General features: G+C 42.7%; 1 protein-coding gene across 1 annotated transcript in view; it reads left to right on the top strand.

The window, feature by feature from the left end:
• The window catches only part of TXNRD1 (thioredoxin reductase 1), a 43,556-nt gene continuing 26,771 nt past the window's right edge, over window positions 1,865–18,649 (top strand). The window contains 7 exon segments of the mRNA NM_214154.3: window positions 1,865–1,987; window positions 3,477–3,549; window positions 5,972–6,091; window positions 13,770–13,912; window positions 14,297–14,412; window positions 15,698–15,923; window positions 18,328–18,420. Coding sequence (NP_999319.2) covers window positions 1,901–1,987; window positions 3,477–3,549; window positions 5,972–6,091; window positions 13,770–13,912; window positions 14,297–14,412; window positions 15,698–15,923; window positions 18,328–18,420 — 858 coding nt within the window. The 5' untranslated portion in view covers window positions 1,865–1,900.

The following is an 18,649-nucleotide window of genomic DNA, read 5'->3' as shown; positions in this document are numbered from 1 at the left end:
ACGTCATGTGTTAGTTATGAAGTCAGCTGAGGGTTTTAATTGCCTGTGTTACTGATTTTACTTTATAGAAATAAAAATGTTCAGGCTCACTCAGAGCTTTCTATGTAAACATCTGTGCACTAATTGATATTATTTGACTCAAACTTGAACCATAAGAACCCAGGTCCAATGCACAGTTTCAGTGCGGAACTTGGCAGAGGAGTATGTACCTTTTCAGCATGACACTGCGTTTTCCTTCTTTTGTTGTAGTAGATGTGTTGGGGGAGGTGGTTGTAAGAATGTGGTTTTTAGACAGCCGCCGATTGTGTTCTGGACCCTCCTTGTTAAGTAGATGCAGATAAAATGAGGCTGAGATTAAAAATGGTTATTTTTTTTTCCAGAAGGCTATATCTAGCTGCATTTATTTGTTAATTCTTTTAAAACAACAAGTCAGCCTGTATGCTATGCTCTCGAGATCAGCTAGAGAGCAAAGCTAGTGAAGCTTATCCTTATCCTTTGATCTGAACGGCTCTTATCCCTAAATTGTTTTTCTCCCCATAGTGCCTTGCATTGGAGGAGGAGCTTCGGCCAACGATGCCGGTTGATGAGTACTGGCTCTGTGTACCAGCCTCTCATGTTAGACCTTTTGTACAGACGGTCAGGGTGGTGCAGTCTTGCCCCCGCTGTTACTGCTTTCCGGGTGTTCTCCCTTCAGTCCCCGAGCCACCACAAGTCCCTGCCACGCTGCCTGGTTGCGGCCCCGATGCTCCTCCACCCTTCTCTACTGCACCCCCTCCACATCCCAGGCATCCTGTTCTGCCACCCCTAAACCCTGCCTTCTGCCCCCCACATCTGATGGTAGGCAGGAGGAAAATGTACAGTCTGGGCTGGTAAGTTTGGGGGCTTTTTTGATTTCTAAGGTTAAAACTTGATTAAAAAAATTTTTTTTTTGTTTGTGTGCTTATTAAAGATTTTTTCAGCCATTATGTTATGTTAGCACCGATTTTTGTTTTAATAAAAAGAAACGTTAAATTGATCACCAGAAGAGTGTTCTATACTAACGTGAAATGTCACTGCTGTGGTTTAAAACTAGTTGACTCAAAGGATTTTTTAAAAAATGAAAAGTCTTAACATTTATAAATGCCAAGTACATGGAAACTAAATACTAACTATAGGAGATTAAAGAAATGCATAGGTAGATTAAAGAAATGAGCTTTTAAGGGGTCACTTACTTATTTAGCCTTTTCTTCCCCTTTTATTTAAAATGTCTTGCAGAAGCAGGGACTTTTACCAGGTAATTGTCAACTAATGCTTTTATTCCAAATTTCTAGATTTTATGCTTTACCTTGACAGTGTAGAAAAGTCTTAAATATTTGGCTAACCTGTTTCCGTTGTTGTTTACCAAGCCCCTGTCTTAAGCTACGACCAAAGCCTGTTCATTATTCTACCTTTGATAGGAAGCAAAACTTATCGTCACATTGTATTGGGTCCGTGAACAACGTACTGTGCAGATGTTTTTAAAACCTCATTTAAAGCCTAGTTTAAAATTCTGGGACCAAAGAGCCAAGTGAACTTAATTTAGGCCGAAGTTGCTTTTGTTGCCGTCTCGACCTCACTTTCGTAAAAGCACCACGTGAATGCTTCCCTGTAGCCACATCTCCAGATGTGGAGGGGCCTTGGGACAGTCCTCACAGAAAGCAGGGTACCGACGACCACCTGGGGGAGGTGGGACGTTCCCGGTATATGGTGTAATATAAACCACCCACTGCTCTTCCTTTGGAAGTTCCTTTTGCTTTTCATTAAAGAAGGGCTCTTTCACAAAACTTTTCAGACACTGCTGCTTTTAAATTAAATTTTTTTCCCTTCCATTGTTTTTCGTTTTTAGGCTTATCAGGAGGGCAGACTTCAAAAGCTACTGAAAATGAATGGTGCTGAGGAGCTTCCCGAGATGTATGACTATGACCTCATCATCATTGGAGGGGGCTCAGGAGGCCTGGCGGCTGCTAAGGCAAGGCTCCGTGTGCTTTGGGATATGGGTGGAATGGTCACATCCCCGACCAAGTCTCCAGCTTCTCTGTGGAACTTGAGCTACTTCGTGAGATTTTATACCTTAACTTGGGCAGGGCGTGTTAGGGATGTTTTTTTCCATGTTGAACTGTATATGTTCTTTGTATAAAAATACTGGGGCCACTGTTCTGGAACACATTTTCATTCATTTTAAGTTTGGTTAATTATTATTGTTTTTTTTTTTTTTTTGGTCTTTTTAGGGCTGCATCCTCAGCATATGAAAGTTTCCAGGCTAGGGGTCTAATTAGAGCTGCAGATGCCAGCCTATGCCACAGTCACAGCAACGCAAGATCCAAGCCTCATCTGTCATCTATGCTAGCAGCTTGAGGCAACATTGGATCCATAACCCACTGATCGAGAGGCCAGGGATCGAACCCATGTCCTCATGGATACTAGTTGGGTTCTTTTTTTTTTTTTGTCTTTTGTCTTTTTTGTTGTTGTTGTTGCGATTTCTTGGGCCGCTCCCGCGGCATATGGAGGTTCCCAGGCTAGGGGTTGAATCGGAGTTGTAGCCACCAGCCTACGCCAGAGCCACAGCAACACGGGATCCGAGCCGCGTCTGCAACCTACACCACAGCTCACGGCAACGCCGGATCGTTAAGCCACTGAGCAAGGGCAGGGACCGAACCTGCAACCTCATGGTTCCTAGTCGGATTCGTTAACCACTGCGTCACGACGGGAACTCATGCGATGCAGGCCTTTGAAATAACCTTTGGAGGTCTGGTTGCCAATACGCAAAGCTTATTTTCTGAGAAAGATAAAGGATGCTCTGTAAAATGAACTTCTGACTGTTGTCATCACTCCCCTAAAATAGATTTGGAAACCTTCTAGAGATCCTCAGCTTCTCCATTGGCTCTGCATGTGAACATTTAGGAACTCTGACAATTTCAGAAGAGAAACTTCTCAGTAGTCTGCCTAGAAACTGAATTGGATAAAACTTAAAAGTACTTAAAAAATATTGTCTTATTGAATACGAATTGAATACACTGGGTTGTAGACACTCAGTGTATCTGACTATTTACCACCTGCTTAGAAATGGCCACATATTTTTCAAATTATTGCTTAATTTGCTATTATTTGAATGGAATTATATAAGGATTCCAGAGTTTCCAGCTCATGGAAATTTTACACCTATAATCTGCATATTCTTTCTTAAAATTTTTTTTTTCATTTTTTGATTTGAAGTATAGTTGATTTATGACGTTGTGTTAACAACCTGCATATTCTTAAATCTACCCTTATGACTAAGTATTGCTTAATTTTTACGTTGGAGTTACACTAATTGTCTTGGTATCTGAGATTCTCAGGTCTTAATAACTGGTCATTCTTTATGCATTATAGCTAGGTAAAAATAGCATGGCTTTTTAACAGCCCATTTCAAGTCCATCATGTTAACCATTCCAACTCATTTTAATAATTTTATTTTCTAGGAAGCAGCCAGATTTAACAAGCGGGTCATGGTCCTGGATTTTGTCACTCCAACCCCTCTCGGAACTAGATGGGGTAAGCTTTTAAAATACCTTACGAGTGAATTTGTAGGAGCTGGTGTTTCCCTGGCATTGGTTTAAATAGTTCCTAAAATCCAATTTAAAAATTAAAAATTAAATTAAAAAACCCCTTAAACCTGTACCTCTTTCACTTGTTATAAATTAAAACGGACTCCAGTTAAATATTGAAAATTTAGGTCCCTTGGCACAAAGTTAAGATAACACAAAACGTTATCCACAGCTGCTATGATTTAAAACTGAATGTTTGAATAGACTAATATACTTAGGGGCTTAATAACTGAAACTTTAAACTCTTGGTAGACTTCTCTTTCAAATCTCCCTTCTGCATTCAACAAGAACTGGAATCAGATACCTTAAAGGGAGCCTTGCTACTTCTGATTCTTGGTGACTTCTATCTTCATTATTCATTTATTGAACAAATATTTATTGAACACGTTATGAACAAGGGCCATGAGGATATAGCAGTGAATATGGTAGATATGCAGTTCCTGCCCGTGCGGAGTTTACATTCTAGAAGACAAAAGATAGTCAAGAACTTTGCAGATTGTGGTCTTGAAAAATTACATGGTGGAACAGAGAGGTAAAGAAAAGAGTTTAGCTTTGAGAAGATGATCAAGGGTGATCTCTGAAGAGGGAGCATTTAGATGAAGCCAGAAGAGTAAGAAAGAGCTAACCATGCCAAAAGCTGAGACTGAACCTCCCAGGCAACTTGTCTCTGTCTTTCTCACAGAAAAGTGCATACCAAGGCTCTGGGGTAGGTGAGAGTCCTTGGTGATGATGGCATGGGTGGTAGAAGCTGGAGGTGAGATTGGAGAGAAGGCAGGTGTCTGACTGGACAGGTCCTTGTAGGCCAAGATGAGGACCTGGACCTGGTAATGAGAGCATCGGGGGAAGCCTTTGAGGAGGGCAGCAATGTGATAGGTAGATGTTTTCAAGATGACTTGGCTGCTCAAAGTAGGAGGCAAGAAGCAGGAAGTCTGGATGAGACAGTGTCACAATTTCTAATTCATTCAGCACATGTTTGTGATGGTATTGCTTCTGTGTCAGGCACTGTTCTTGTGCTGGGCCTAGTTAATGCCTCTGGCCTGTGGTGCTCCCACTCCATCGTAATGCCCTGCCAGCGTCCTCCACGGGCTTAGGATTCCTGAGCCGTGCAGTCCACCACCGTCTTGCTCTCTTACTCACCCCATTTTGGCTAGTGGGGTCCACACCTGCCTACCATGTTCTTTAAGCTTTTCCTGGAGGTAGGGGTGCCAGGAATCCTCTTATGAGAATCAACAAAGGCTGTAGACCACCTCAAAAAAATGCTCATGTGCACCAAATTTTATATGTGATTCCAGACCCACTGCGGTTCCACCATGCCCGGCTCAACAAACCCTTTATCAGTTCTACTCGTAGATTTGGTGGCAAGTATAGGATTGTGCACAAAGTCAAATTCCATTTCTGAAATCTTTATCAGCAGCCAGTTAATTTTGAATCTTCGAAGTATATAGAAGCTGTGGAAATCTGCTCATTTTTGTTTTAGGGTAATGCTCCTGTGTTTGGTCTATAAGAACTTAGAAATGTCACAAGACTTAGGAATAAACTTGTGTAAACATTAAGTAAATAAATGATGATGTCTAATAGAATAGCATTGGAGGTCAGAGCAGGCCACCCCCAAATATGCACAAGGGTGCATTGGTTATTTTGTATTAAAGTTACTTAAGAAATGGCTAATGCAAGAAGGACACTCTCACCCTCCTTTCTGTGTCCCTGAAAGCAGAAATAAATCCCGTGATATGCACACTCCCTACATCTGGAGGTAGGAGGACACCCTTATCACAAAAGATAGGAAATTCGGTACTGAGACGCCTATGTAAACAAGGCTGTCACTCCCCCCACACACACACCTTGCAGCATATGGAGTTCACAGACCAGGGATCAGATCCGAGCTCCAGTCTTGATCTAAGCCACAGTTGCAGCAACACCCGCCTGGCCAGGGATCGAACCTGTGTCCCAGCACTCTCAAGACACTACCGATCCCCTTGTGCCACAGTGGGAACTCCTGTTACTTCTTTAATTTACTATCCCAAGCCCAAATTCTGTTTAGATTCTTAAATAATAGAGCATTTGAAACCTAAGTTTTATCTTATCAGTTCCTCACAAATGTGTTGTTGCTTTGTTTAAAAATTGTAAAATCTGCCTGTCTTGACCGCATCTTAGGTCCCACTTCTCTAAAACCTTCATGTGCATAAATTAAAATTTATTTCTTTTTCTATTAATCTGTCTTATGTCCAATTTATTATTAATTCAACCACAAGAACTCAAGATGGATGGAGGGGGGAACTTTCCCCTCCCCCATGAGAGTAATAATTGTGCCCCTTTTCTTGGGAGGATTGTAAAGTGGGCTGTAAACTGACTTCTCAATGCCGTTGCAGGTCTCGGAGGAACGTGTGTGAATGTAGGTTGCATACCTAAAAAACTGATGCACCAAGCAGCTTTGTTAGGACAAGCCCTACGAGACTCTCGAAACTATGGGTGGAACGTCGAGGAGACGAGTAAGTGGGGGAAGCCACTCTGCCGTTTGTGCTTTTGAGGGGTTCTTGCTGGGATTGACACACCATGTGTTTTTCCAAGATTAGCAAATAACCTGGAGGTTGTTTCTATTTTTTTTTTATTTTATGGATAAAATCATTGCAGTTAACCTGTGTTGTGTTAGCCGTGTAGCTATTGTGGTAAGAACAGATATGCACTTGGAGTATCTTTTCACAATAGAAAACCAGAATTCTTGCAAATAGATTCTCATAATTATATGGTTTCCTAGAGAAGTACAAATTACATTTGATTTCCTTTGAAGCTATTTACTTTTTTTTCTCACCAAAGAAGTCTGTTTCATGAGCTGATATTTGGGGGATTGTTTGTTGAGAAGGGGATGGTTAGTTTTTGTTGGTTTGAAAATATTTAGAGTTGGAGTTCCCATCGTGGCTCAGTGGTTAACAAATCTGACCAGGAACCATGAGGTTGCGGGTTTGATCCCTGGCCGTGCTCAGTGGGTTAAGGATCTGGTGTTACCGTGAGCTGTGGTGTAGGTCACAGACGAGGCTCAGATCTGGCGTTGCTGTGGCTGTGGTGTAGGCTGGTGGTTACAGCTCCGATTCACCCTTAGCCTGGGAGCCTCCATATGCCACAGGTGTGGCCCTAAAAAGACAAAAGACAAAAAAAAAGAAAAGAAAATATTTAGAGTACCTAAGAAACCCTGAAGAGTTGCAAAGGAATTTACAGACATTAGAAAGTAGATTTCGTTATCAGTAGAAGAAGAAGAGGGCTGGCATGGCTTCCTGGCCACTTAAATGTGTAAGTCACCACATCCTGGCAGAGGGAAACTCCAGCCCGCACTTGATTTGAGTTTTGAGGTCGATGAGATAGGGGACATTTGAAGGGAAAATTGTCTAGCCAGTGGTTAGGGTAGATTACTTTGTGGCTTTTTCAGAGTTTTAAGTAACAGTGTATTAAGTCTGTATGTGTGTGTGTGTGTGTGTGTGCATATGTATGATGTATGTATATATGTGTTATCCATGTGTATGGAATAAATACATGCTTTGAAAAGTTTTGCTTTTACTCAGACTGGTCATGCTTCCTTTGTTGATGCTTTTACTTAAGTTTTCTTATACTGGGGTTATATCTTCTTCCTTAGACCCTTACAGGTTGCTTTCTGGCCAACCCTTGGAGGCCCGAGGCTGGTACTAAGTTTTTGTATTTGGTTCTGGGATGCCATGCTCTGTGTGTGCAGAACCAGGGAAATACAGAGATAAATAATACAAATCCTATAGGCCCACAGGGTGTACTGATATCATTGATGTACCAACTAAGTACCCCCAGAGCCAAGTGGTGCGATTGGTAAATGATTAAAAAGGTGACTGGAGATGATTTTTTAGGTGTCGTGTCCTTGACAGTCAGCAGAGGAGGGGAAGGTCACTTTGTTTAGACAGAAGAGAATGAACAAGGTCCCTCTTTGTAGAATAGCAAATACCCTGGTGTCTCTAGGGCAGGAGGCTTGGGGGGGGGGGGGGGACGTATGTGAGGACAGTTACTGTGGCCGAACACCCTGGGTGGTTTGGAACGAGGGTAGGAGGAAGAATGTGGACCAGCTTAAAAAGTCACACACCTCTTCTGGGGGCATGTTGAAACAGATTTTCATGGTTCTTGGGATAGTAGCAGCAAGACAATGGGGAGAGGAGGTAGAGACCACAGCTGGAGCCGAAAGGAAGCTGCCTTCTTTCCCCCCTGCCCATCTCACCTCCTGCGAGCCTTATGCTTCATCGAGGTCCTATAGGTCAGGCATCGTGGTGAAAGTCAGGTCATCTCTTAAACCCCTTTATTCTCTGTTCCATCTTATTCCAGTACGTATGTAAACCTGCCCTCCCTGGGCAAGATCCTGTTGTTCAGTTTGCAGACAAGGAGACTGCAGCTCTAGTGGTGAAGTAGTGGGCGCATGTCACAGCTAAGAAAGTGGTGGCACTGGGATGTAGACCCAGGTCTTTCTGACTTCAGAGCACATGAGGTTTGCACCACAGGCCGTCTTCTTTAGGCCCTCGTGGCTTCAGTGGCAGCTCCTTTGTAGGCTAAAGCGTTGGGAGCTGTTGTAGGGGCGGGCACTTTCAGAGCTGTAGACATGGCTCTGTGTGCACCTCTCCCCATCACACTCTCCCCAAAAGGGGCAAGTTCTGTAAATGGTCCATAGGCCATGCTCCAGTTTCTCTTCTGTGTCTTTGGGAGGAAAACCTAAGAATCACCCGTTTATTTTGTAACCACTCTCATAAGGTCTGTGATTGTCCTCCCACTCCCCGTCATCCCGCATGTACCCTTTCCCAGTATCCTGAGAGACTTCCTTCCCCAGAGCACCCAGGGTTGAGATCCTTCCTTCACCCAGCCTACCTGACCCATCAGAGTGTAGGTTGTTTGAGTAGACAGACCTGGGCACTGACTCTGACTCTGCTGTGTGCTGCCTGTGGGGTGAGGATTAAATACAGCAGTGCAGTTAAAATACCCACTGCTCAAACCGTGTTAGTTTCTGTCCCTTCCTCCTGGACTTGATTCTGTTAATTCTTTCATTTAGAGTTTCAGTGAATGGAGTAGGCTCTGCCAAGCACTTTTCTTGGTTCTTTAATGGGTTGTAGAAAAACAATTATGAATCTTATAGGAATTTTTGTATATATATTTTTTTGGGGGGCACACCCCTGGCTTATGGAAGTTCCTGGGCCCAGGATTGAATCTGAGCTGCAGCTGTGACCTATACCACTGCTGTGGCAACGCCACATCCTTAACGCACTGCACTGAGCTGGTAATCAAATTCCTGTCTCAGCAGCAACCTGAGCCGCTCTGCACCAGAGCGGGAACTCTAGAAATTGTACATTTGAACCAAATTAGTTTCTTCTTAAAGAGAAGGACAGGTAGCAAGAATACTAATCTGAAAAAGTCTAGAATTTGTCGGAAGAAAAAGGATTTCTAAGCAAATTTTGATTTATACAGTAGTACAGTTTCCACATACTGTCTTTTTTGTGGTGAATGGCACTGACCCTTCAATCTGGGCAGGTAACAGTTCTGGGGAGCTAGACCTCAAGAGTCACACAAATTTTATTCACTCACATAAGGTTTAGGACTCAAATTGGTATATTAACTAGTGGTATTAGCTTTAAATTATCAATCTGGAGTTCATGGCTCAGTGGAAACGAATCTAACTAGTATCCATGAGGACATAGGTTCAATCCCTGCCTGGCTCAGTGGGTTAGGATCCGGCGTTGCCGTGAGCTGTGGTGTGGGTCGCAGATGCAGCTCGGATCTGGTGTGGCTGTGGCTGTGGTGTAGGCCGGCAGCTGCAACTCCGATTAGACCCCTAGCCTGGGAACCTCCGTATGCCGTGAATGTGGCCCTAGAAAGACAAAAAAAAATAATAAGATAAATATATAAATAATCAACTTTTATGGAAAATGAAGTAGGTAGAACAGAATAGCTTAACTTGGTGAGAAATGTAAAAAAATATATCTGGGTCTTGAGAATCTTTAAGAAACAAGTATAGGCTCTGCTGAATGAATTTTATTAATAAAGTCAATGAAGTATGATTCTAATAAATTCAGTGATCAGTTGGATGGTGAAATATAGTTTGGTTAATTGACAATCTTCTTTCCAGCAAGAGAATATGTATGTAGCTGTCATGTGACAGTAGTGAGCACTGGCTATGCTTATTTATGATGAATTTATTTCTAAGGTATATAACAAGGAACTAATAAGCATATAGCAACTGAGGCAGTAAAAAAGCTGCCATCATAATCCAGGAGCAGAAGCTCCCTGAATTTCATGAGGTTTTAAAACTTGAACCAAGACCAAAGTTGTCTTCTTTGTCTCTCCATAGAGAAATTATTTATTTAATGAATTTAACAGTTTTTAGCTCTTTTGTGTTCCTTCCCCTTTTCCAGACTTTAATACCTTGGTGGTTTTATTGCCTTTCGCCTCTGCACACGTTTGTCTGCAGCAGCAATTCCAAAGTCTTTGACAAGGGCTATTTGAAGAGCTGTGCCCTCTGTTTAAATCCCTCCATCTTCCTAAATGGATGCCTGGTGGCTTGTTTATTACCTTTTGCTTTTCTCACTAAGCCTTGGGCCTCTGGAGCAGGCTGTGGCCTCGCTGTGGGAGCCAGAGCTGGGCTTCATGGCAGCGGCCTGCCGCGTCTGCCAGGATCCAGCGCTGAGGGAGCAGTGGCTGCCTCCCTCCCCTTTGTGCCGAAATGCTTGTGGTGAGGCATGCAGATTTAGACAAATGTTCCTTTGTCATTAGATCTTAGAGGAAGAAAGAAACTTGGAGGTGTATTTTTCAAGTGAGAAACCCCGAGAGACTGCTGATCCATGTTACCCAGAGATGAAGCATGAAGGCCTATTTTGTATTTTTCAGATAGAAACACATCTCATCTCATGTCCTTGCCCAAAGAACTGTGCTCCAGTTTTCTTAGAAAACTGTCTCCTCTGACACTGCAAATAGCTGGGAGTGTGGTGAGGGTGGAAGGAACCTGGGTCAGGCAGCACAGCTGGATCTGCCTCGTGGTGAGGGAAGGACACAGCCAGGACTCAGCCTGTGATCTGCCCTTCTCCTGAAAGCGCCAAGCTGACACTGTGCCAAGAAAATTATTTGAGCTCAGTCCTGGAACTTGGATGAATTGGACCTTTCTGGAAGATTTATTAGCTTCGTATTTTTTCAGATTTATCTACTTGATTTAAGAATTAAGCGTGCCTTTAAAAAATTAATCATTCGGGAAGTTTTAGAATCCCATTGTCATTACAGAGAAAGCAACGTCATTGGCTTGCAGTTGGGGGCTTGGAGAGTTTCTGGACGCGCGTACTCTTCCTACTACACACCTGATAGTTCACATACAGTGTGTCTATGCTGCCATGAGTCCATGTGTGGCCCTGGGCATCGATCCTTCACTTCCCTGTGTATATACTGAAGTAATTTGTGCCCCTTCAGGTGCTTTGAGGTGCAAATGACAGGTGCAGTGAAGATGTAAGGATGCTAGGTAGCTCTGTCTGATTACTTTGATAGAATCTAGGGGTGTGTAATGGGAGGCGGGCAGATCAGGAGCATCAGAGGGTTGGCTTAAGGCCCTGCTGCTGAGGTGGGCATAAGGGTACACCCAGGTGAAATACAGGTCCTGCCTAGCCAGCTAGAATCTGCATTGCAGAGACTCAGCATCGGATTGCAACTGGTAGACCAGGCCAAAGGAATCAGGAGGCCTAGAGGGAATGCTGGGGCTGTGCCAGCAGATGGGCTGAGTGGAGATGCGGAGTGCCCAGGTAGTGTTTGGGAATGCAGCAAGGCAGTAGATTTTGGGGCATTACCGGAAGGCAGGGCAGCCCTGTAGGACTGGGGTTCTGGGCATGTTACCACCCATAGTCCACCAAAGATCCAGTTACCACCAGTTGCACATGAAGTAGGAATTTGGATTTAATAAGACAGAAACTCGGTTCTCAGAATGGGATGCAAGATCAGGGCTGTAGGAGCAGCTAGAGTGCCTGGATGCTAAATCCCAAGGTGTCGGACTGCAACTGTTAAATTTCTTCTCCCTGAGCGTAGCCACTTTGGTGACAGGTGATTGGTGACTGCCTACTGAACCAGAGGATGAGGAACTTGTAGAGAAAGGTTTGAGGACTTTGGAAATCAGATGGGGCTGACTGTTACAAAGAAGGCTTCAACAGAATTAAGGTTGAATTTGAATTTCTGTCATTGAAATAACTTAATTTACTGGTAGGTACTATTATTTAGTCCCAACTATATCTTTTAGAGTGCGGTATCTCCTGTAGGATTGGTGGAGTAGAATCCGCTTAGTACTTCTACCCCTGTAAAGTTCAAGAAGTGAGTCTTGCCTTTGATCTTGTTGCTGGTTCTCCCTGGGGACCCTGTTGGCACGTGGTGCTGGACAGCTCCTAGTTGAAAGGAACTGTAGTGGATATTTAGCATCTCTGGTCTTGGGCATCCCTTAGTTACAGCGACAACCAGAACCACCACCAATAAAATGATGTCTGAGATTTGATTAAAATATCCTAGTAAAAATGAGAAACATACATATAATGAGATTAGTAAAATGTTGGTAATTGTTGTAGCTAGACGATTGGCACAGGGGAGTGTTACTCTATTCTTTTCCATTCTTTGTGGGGAAACAGTGAGTTCTGCCTCTTCTTTTTATTTCTTGCCTCTTTTTTTTTCCCCCATAAATTTTTTTTTTTTTTTTTTTTTTTTTGTTCTTTTTAGAGCTGCACCTGCAGCATACAAAGTTCCCAGGCTAGGGGTCTAATTGGAGAGGAACTGCCGGCCTCCACCACAGCCATAGATAGCCACATGGGGTCCGAGCGGCATCCGTGACCTACACTGCAGCTTGTGGCAGTGATGAATCCTTCACGCACTGAGCCTGCCTCTGCTTTTTATAGTGGCGGTAGACAGTGGCCAGACGAACGGCTGGTCAAGGGTCCCCACAGTGTCCCCCCCACGCCCCAGCACCCAGTTCTCCTTGACCTCGTGACCACAGTGGCCTTCACAGTCTCCCCCCCATCTTTTTCCCCAATTGCACTGCCTCTGAAGGTTTGCTTCAGTTCTAACATTTTATGATTCCGTGAATTGAATCTCTATCATCTGTTCTCCAGGAGGCCACACAGCAGTTTCTGTGGCTGTCATTCCCACTTCCAGAGGCTGGCCGTTGGCTCTCATAGACTTGATATCAGTGCTTCCTGCTTGGCCAAGCTGTTTAACCCTGACTCTGAGACTCAGCCTGCTCATTTCTGTGCCAGAGACTTTCCATTTATGTGGATTCTCTTGTCCCTCCTTCCAGACCACAGCTTCCCAGAAACGTGCCTTCTTCTACCAGAGCATATTTGACCTGTGTCCCATTCTCTTCTCTAGTCATTGTTGAAGTTATTAATGAGTGAATGACAAATAATTGATTTTCATCCTTTGAAATTTAATATTGTATTAATGCCTTGGCTCAAAAGATTCATTTTATGGTCAAATTTAATTTTTCTGTTCTCTCTTTGGTGAGATGGGGAGTTTGGGAGGCAGTGAGACAGACTCTTAAACTTCTCTGTCTAGACCAGGGATCAGTTAGCTTTTTCCGTTAGGTGCCAGATAGTAAATATTTTGGGCTTTGTGGGCCATGTAGCATATGTCACAGCTCCTCAACTCTGCCATTGTAGCACGAAAGCAGCCTTAGACAGTATGAAAGTGAATGGTCGTGGTTGGATTTCAGTAAAGCTTTATTTACAGAAAAGGTGATAGGCCAGATCTGACTGGTGGGGCCTTAGTTTGCCCACCTCTGATCTAGACAGTATTACTGTGCAGTAGCTCCAAACCTGGCTACATCAGAATCCCTTGTAGATTGATATGCGTTCAGAATTCCAGTCTTTACCTAAGCATCTCTTTACCAATCAGTGTTAACAAGCCAAGGTGAAATTCCTGTTCATTTCTAGACAATGAAGAAAAAAGGTTGAGTATGGTTATTTTAGTCTTCACGACTTGCCATAATTTTTGCACTGTTTAATCGTATGGTAGTTTTTTTAAAAGGGAAAAATATTTGAAGATGAAAAGGTTATTTATGTGCTTAGAATGAAAGACTTTCTCTTTTAGACTAAATAGTTACTGAGAAATGATAGCTGCCAGGCAGTTGAAAAACTAAACATTGTGTCTTTTTTTCCCATGCAGTTAAACACGACTGGGAAAGAATGACAGAAGCTGTGCAGAATCACATTGGCTCTCTGAACTGGGGCTACCGCGTGGCTCTGCGGGAGAAAAAAGTCACTTATGAGAATGCCTATGGGCAGTTTGTTGGGCCTCACAGAATTAAGGTAATTGTGTCACAGCCTAAGAAGCTTCTTTTGTTTGTGTTTTTAGCTTTGGTTGGGGGTCGGGGAGGAAAAGAGAAGGTGATTATTCTAATAAAGGTTATAGCCACTGTGACCAGACCATCTAGCATGGTGATTTTGCAGTCATTTCTTGGGGACTTTCTCTTAGGGTGTAGTGATGGATTTGGGGGTTGGTTCTGCTACTTCTGGCATGTGACCTTGAGCAAGTCCCTTAACTACTCAGAGACTTAGCTCTTTCTTACTGCATCAGCCAGTTTTTGTAAGGGTCAAATTGGACAGTGTGATGATCAGCCTTTCTAATTAGAATGTTTACTGTTCTAAAGGATAATAACGTCTTAAAAAATTGATGTATTGGTTCCTTTATAGGCAACAAATAACAAAGGCAAAGAAAAAATTTATTCAGCAGAGAAATTTCTTATTGCCACTGGTGAAAGGCCACGCTATTTGGGTATCCCTGGTGACAAGGAGTACTGCATCAGCAGGTAAGGGCAGGCTGCAGGACAAAGGGGATCGATGCTGCTGCTTTTTATTCCAAACCCGTTTAATCCTTTTTGTGCAACTTAAGTTTTTCATCACATTTTTGCCCAAAGGGACAAGGGACTACTTTCCCTCGTTACTCACTGCTGTTTGAATGGTCACAGTGTCAGTATGGAGGGACCTTCTGAAATCAGTGAATCGAGCAGGAAAGTTTTGCTGTGTGGTTTATCCTGGCCCATCAAGTGATAACAGTGGTGACACTCTTGCTCGGGTGTTTTGAGTTATCAAGTGATTAAGACTATCAAGTCTTCTTGGATTCTTTTTGCCCAGGACTTTCTGATTTTGTGATTGTGTTATAAATAACTCATTTTTAGGCCTCTTTTTAAAAAATCTTGATGTTACTCCTTGGAGGCAGCTCAGATGGCAGCTCTTGTTATTTCTGTCTTGGCTGAGCTCCTTTCTCATATTTTAAAGAAACTCCTTCCCCAACACTGCTTTTATCATCTCCTGTGTCTTGTATCTTTCACAGTACTAGAAGATTTTTGTCAGGTTTTACTTTTTATAGTTGTGTTTTATATTACAAAACCTCCACGTTGTAAGTTTTTCCCCCACCTCTCTCCCCACACTTGATCATTGTTGTTGTGGATGAGGGTGGGGTTTGGGTTTGCAGATGTATGATTTTAAGCATGTAAATGGAAAATTATTCTGAACAGTACAAAGTAAATTTGTTGGACCGTGAGTTGGACAAACATGAGTGGTGTGGTTTGCTGTGCTCAGCCCAGGTAGCTTGAGCAGCTCCCAAAGCAACTGAGCAGCAAGAAAGACAGCATGTCTGAGACCTTATAAAAATTCCTCAGCAGTTCCCATTGTGACACAGCGTTTAACGAACCCGACTAGCATCCATGAGGATGCAGGTTCGATCCCTGGCCTCGCTCACTGGGTTAAGGATCCAGCATTGCCATGGCCTGTGGTGTAGGTCAAAGACACGGCCCAGAACCCACGCTGTTGTGGCTCCGGTGTAGGCCAGCAGCTACAGCTCTGATTCGACCCCTAGCCTGAGAACTTCCATATGCCACAGATGCGGCTCTAAAAGGACAAAAAGACAAAAAGACCAAAAAAAAAAAAAAAAAAAATTCCTCAAATAGTATGTGTGTAGCTAAATTGAATATTTTTAGTTTTAAAAGTGTCTTATTCTTCAGAAAGTAAAAATGTTTACTTTGGTCATTATTCACTTATGAACATTTTTCTTTTCTTTCTTTTCTTCCTTTTTCCAAAAAATTTTTTTTTCAGTGATGATCTTTTCTCTTTACCTTATTGCCCGGGTAAGACCCTGGTGGTCGGAGCATCCTATGTCGCTTTGGAATGTGCTGGATTTCTTGCCGGCATCGGTTTAGATGTCACTGTTATGGTACGGTCCATTCTCCTGAGAGGATTTGACCAGGACATGGCCAACAAAATCGGTGAACATATGGAAGAACACGGTGTCAAGTTTATAAGACAGTTTGTACCAATAAAAGTAAGTGGGGCTGCCTGTAAGTTTGCTAATTGTGTACTCATGTTAAAAGGCCCAGGAGAGAGTTGGGGTGGGGGCCGGAAGCATCCATCCTTTCAGCATTAAAAACCATTGGGAATGCTGTAATTCCTCAACTCTGGGATTTAGGAGCATGAGCTTATACTTTCTTTCCATCTAAATCGCTTTCTTCTTATTTCTTATTTTTAATAATTTCCTTCCCTTCTTAACTTTACCACCTTCAGCTCTCTTCTGTTTAAAGCTTCTCATTATGAATTCCATTATTTTATTGTCTTCGGTCATTTGTTTCTTTATATATACACCAGTGATTTAGATAAGAGTTTCAGACTAGACTGTTTTCTTTTTCTTTTTTCTTCCTGTAAGGCATTCCTCCTGTATATACCGTGTAGTCCACAGATGCCCTGTATTATTCTGACTTCCCTGGGAACGATTATCTAATTTTATGTGGGCTGGCCTTTTTTGTTCATTTTATCTTTTTTTGAAAATGCTGAATAATACCAAGTTATATTTGGGACGTGTTAACATTATCACACATGTTTTAATGAACTAGAGTGACAGAATCTTTTGCATATCTCTGACAGTTTCCTTTGGTGCAAGTGTGGATGGGACTATTTTGTTCAGATTAGGGGAATTTAGCTGTTATTTTAAAAATTGCTTCATGGTTAATCACAGGTTCCTTGCAGGACCGTGAATCTCTTGATGCTAGTAGATAATAGTATGAGTGGGGACCAGAATGACCTGGGTTCAAATACTGTTCTGCCAGTTTCTTTCTGTGTGACTCTAGGAGAATTACTTAACTTCCCTGAGCCTCAGTTCTTCTGTGAAATGATGATAATAGATAGCCCTTAGCTCAGGGTCCCGTGAGAATTGCATAAGCATTAGGCTTATGATTAGGAAGCCAAAGCTGTGTGTATATGCTGCTGTACTGGTAGAAAAGTAACACCTCCCTTTGTAACATCTTAACATTCGAAGCGTTGGGGGCCCCTTTGAGATCGTGGTGGATCATCCCTAGTGGAGTGAACCTGAATCTGTGTACATAACCCTGTGCCTGGGTCACCATGGTAGCCCTGATCCCCATAGGCAGGTGAACGCTGCTGTAGGACGAAGTGACCTGGTGGAAGAGGCCTTCTGCAGAGAGGAGGGAGGGCATGTCTTTTAGACAAAGTATAACAGCATGTGCACAAAGGCTCTGGGGATAAAGCTGTTTTAAAAGCAGAAAGTGCTCTGGGTATGGGGAGGGCCTGCCGGAACCCAGAAGTAAGGCAGGAAGGAGTTCGAGGTGGGATGAGGCCCTGAACCATTTCAAAGCAAATCTAAGCTGTGGACCAATTCATCTCCAAAAGTTAGAATATTTTCATTTAAATTATATAGGAAAGAGAGGCTTAACTATGAGATAAGAAAGGAAGTGAATTTTAGAAGGGAATCTTTGCTATTTGTTGATGTTGAAAAGGATTCTTCATGGTTTTTCCATACAGACTATATTGTATTTTAAAAGTAGAGTAGAAATTGCAGATGATTTTATGGGCTTCTCCCAGTAAATATTTTACAGAAACCCATGATTCGGCTGTCATTCAGAGTCATGAAAGGTTAATAAGCACATACTTGCAGAAGCCTGCAGGTGAGAGCAATTCTAAGTCATTGTTGCCTGGTCTGTGGTTATTGACACCTCTGTGTAGTACGTTAAGATACTCGGTCTCATTTGCCGTAGCACAAGCACCAGGGCTTGCTCCTCTCTCCCTACATCCTCTGCAACTGAAGGCAACCCCCAGTTATGATAAACAGTGTACCTTTTCACCCCATAGGATTTTTAGGGCTTTCCAGTCAACTGTATCATGATTGATCTATTCCCATGTCTGTCTTTCGTTGACCAAACTGAACACTTGTAGTCAAAAGAGAATCTGAATGTGAGCATCAGGAGGTTAATGGTTCTGGGTCATTCACAAGATAGGAGCCTGGGAGAACCAGTAAGTCATTAGTTTAACTTTAGAGATTGTAGTGTGCTTTCTCTAGCTTTTTCCTTTCCTGCTTTTCTCTGAATTTTTTTTCCTTTTGGCCGTGCCCATGCCACTGCAGAGACAACACCAGATCCTTATCCTTCCGCTGAGCCACACGGGAACACCTCTGAATGTTACTCTGTTTAAGAACTATTTGAAGGGAAGCCCCTCTAGCAAACATTAAGCAGCAAGAAAGAAGAGAATAAATAAAATAATCACTTGTCATCCTCATGATGTTAATGTGAAGGAAATGGGCCCTAAAAGACCTTTCAAGCCAGATTTTGTGTTTTATCCAGATTTAACCAGATTTTGTGTGTTAACCAGACAGAAGGAGGGGACATAAGTGTCCACCTTGGCATCTTTATCATGGAGTAAAACTCTATCTCTTTTTGTAGGTTGAACAAATCGAAGCAGGGATGCCAGGCCGACTCAGGGTGACAGCTAAGGCCACTAACAGTGACGAAACCATCGAAGGAGAGTATAATACGGTAAGGACTGGACCTCAGTCATACTTCAGTAAGCAGATAACGTTCTCATTAGATGTTAGCTGGGTTGTCTTGGTTCTGTTCCAATTATTTCTTAAAATATAGCTTAATATCTTTATCACTTGTGATATTATACTCTCTTTTGGTAATGGGATGGCTTTATATATTCTCCACTGTAACTTAAATATTGTTTGTCAAATGGCTATTAAAAGGTACCAGCATTTTTAAATGA

The sequence above is a fragment of the Sus scrofa genome, chromosome 5, assembly GCF_000003025.6.
Source record: "Sus scrofa isolate TJ Tabasco breed Duroc chromosome 5, Sscrofa11.1, whole genome shotgun sequence".
NCBI lineage: Eukaryota > Metazoa > Chordata > Mammalia > Artiodactyla > Suidae > Sus > Sus scrofa.
The sequence above is the reverse complement of the archived record's forward strand: the minus strand, read 5'-3'. Positions and strand labels throughout refer to the sequence as shown.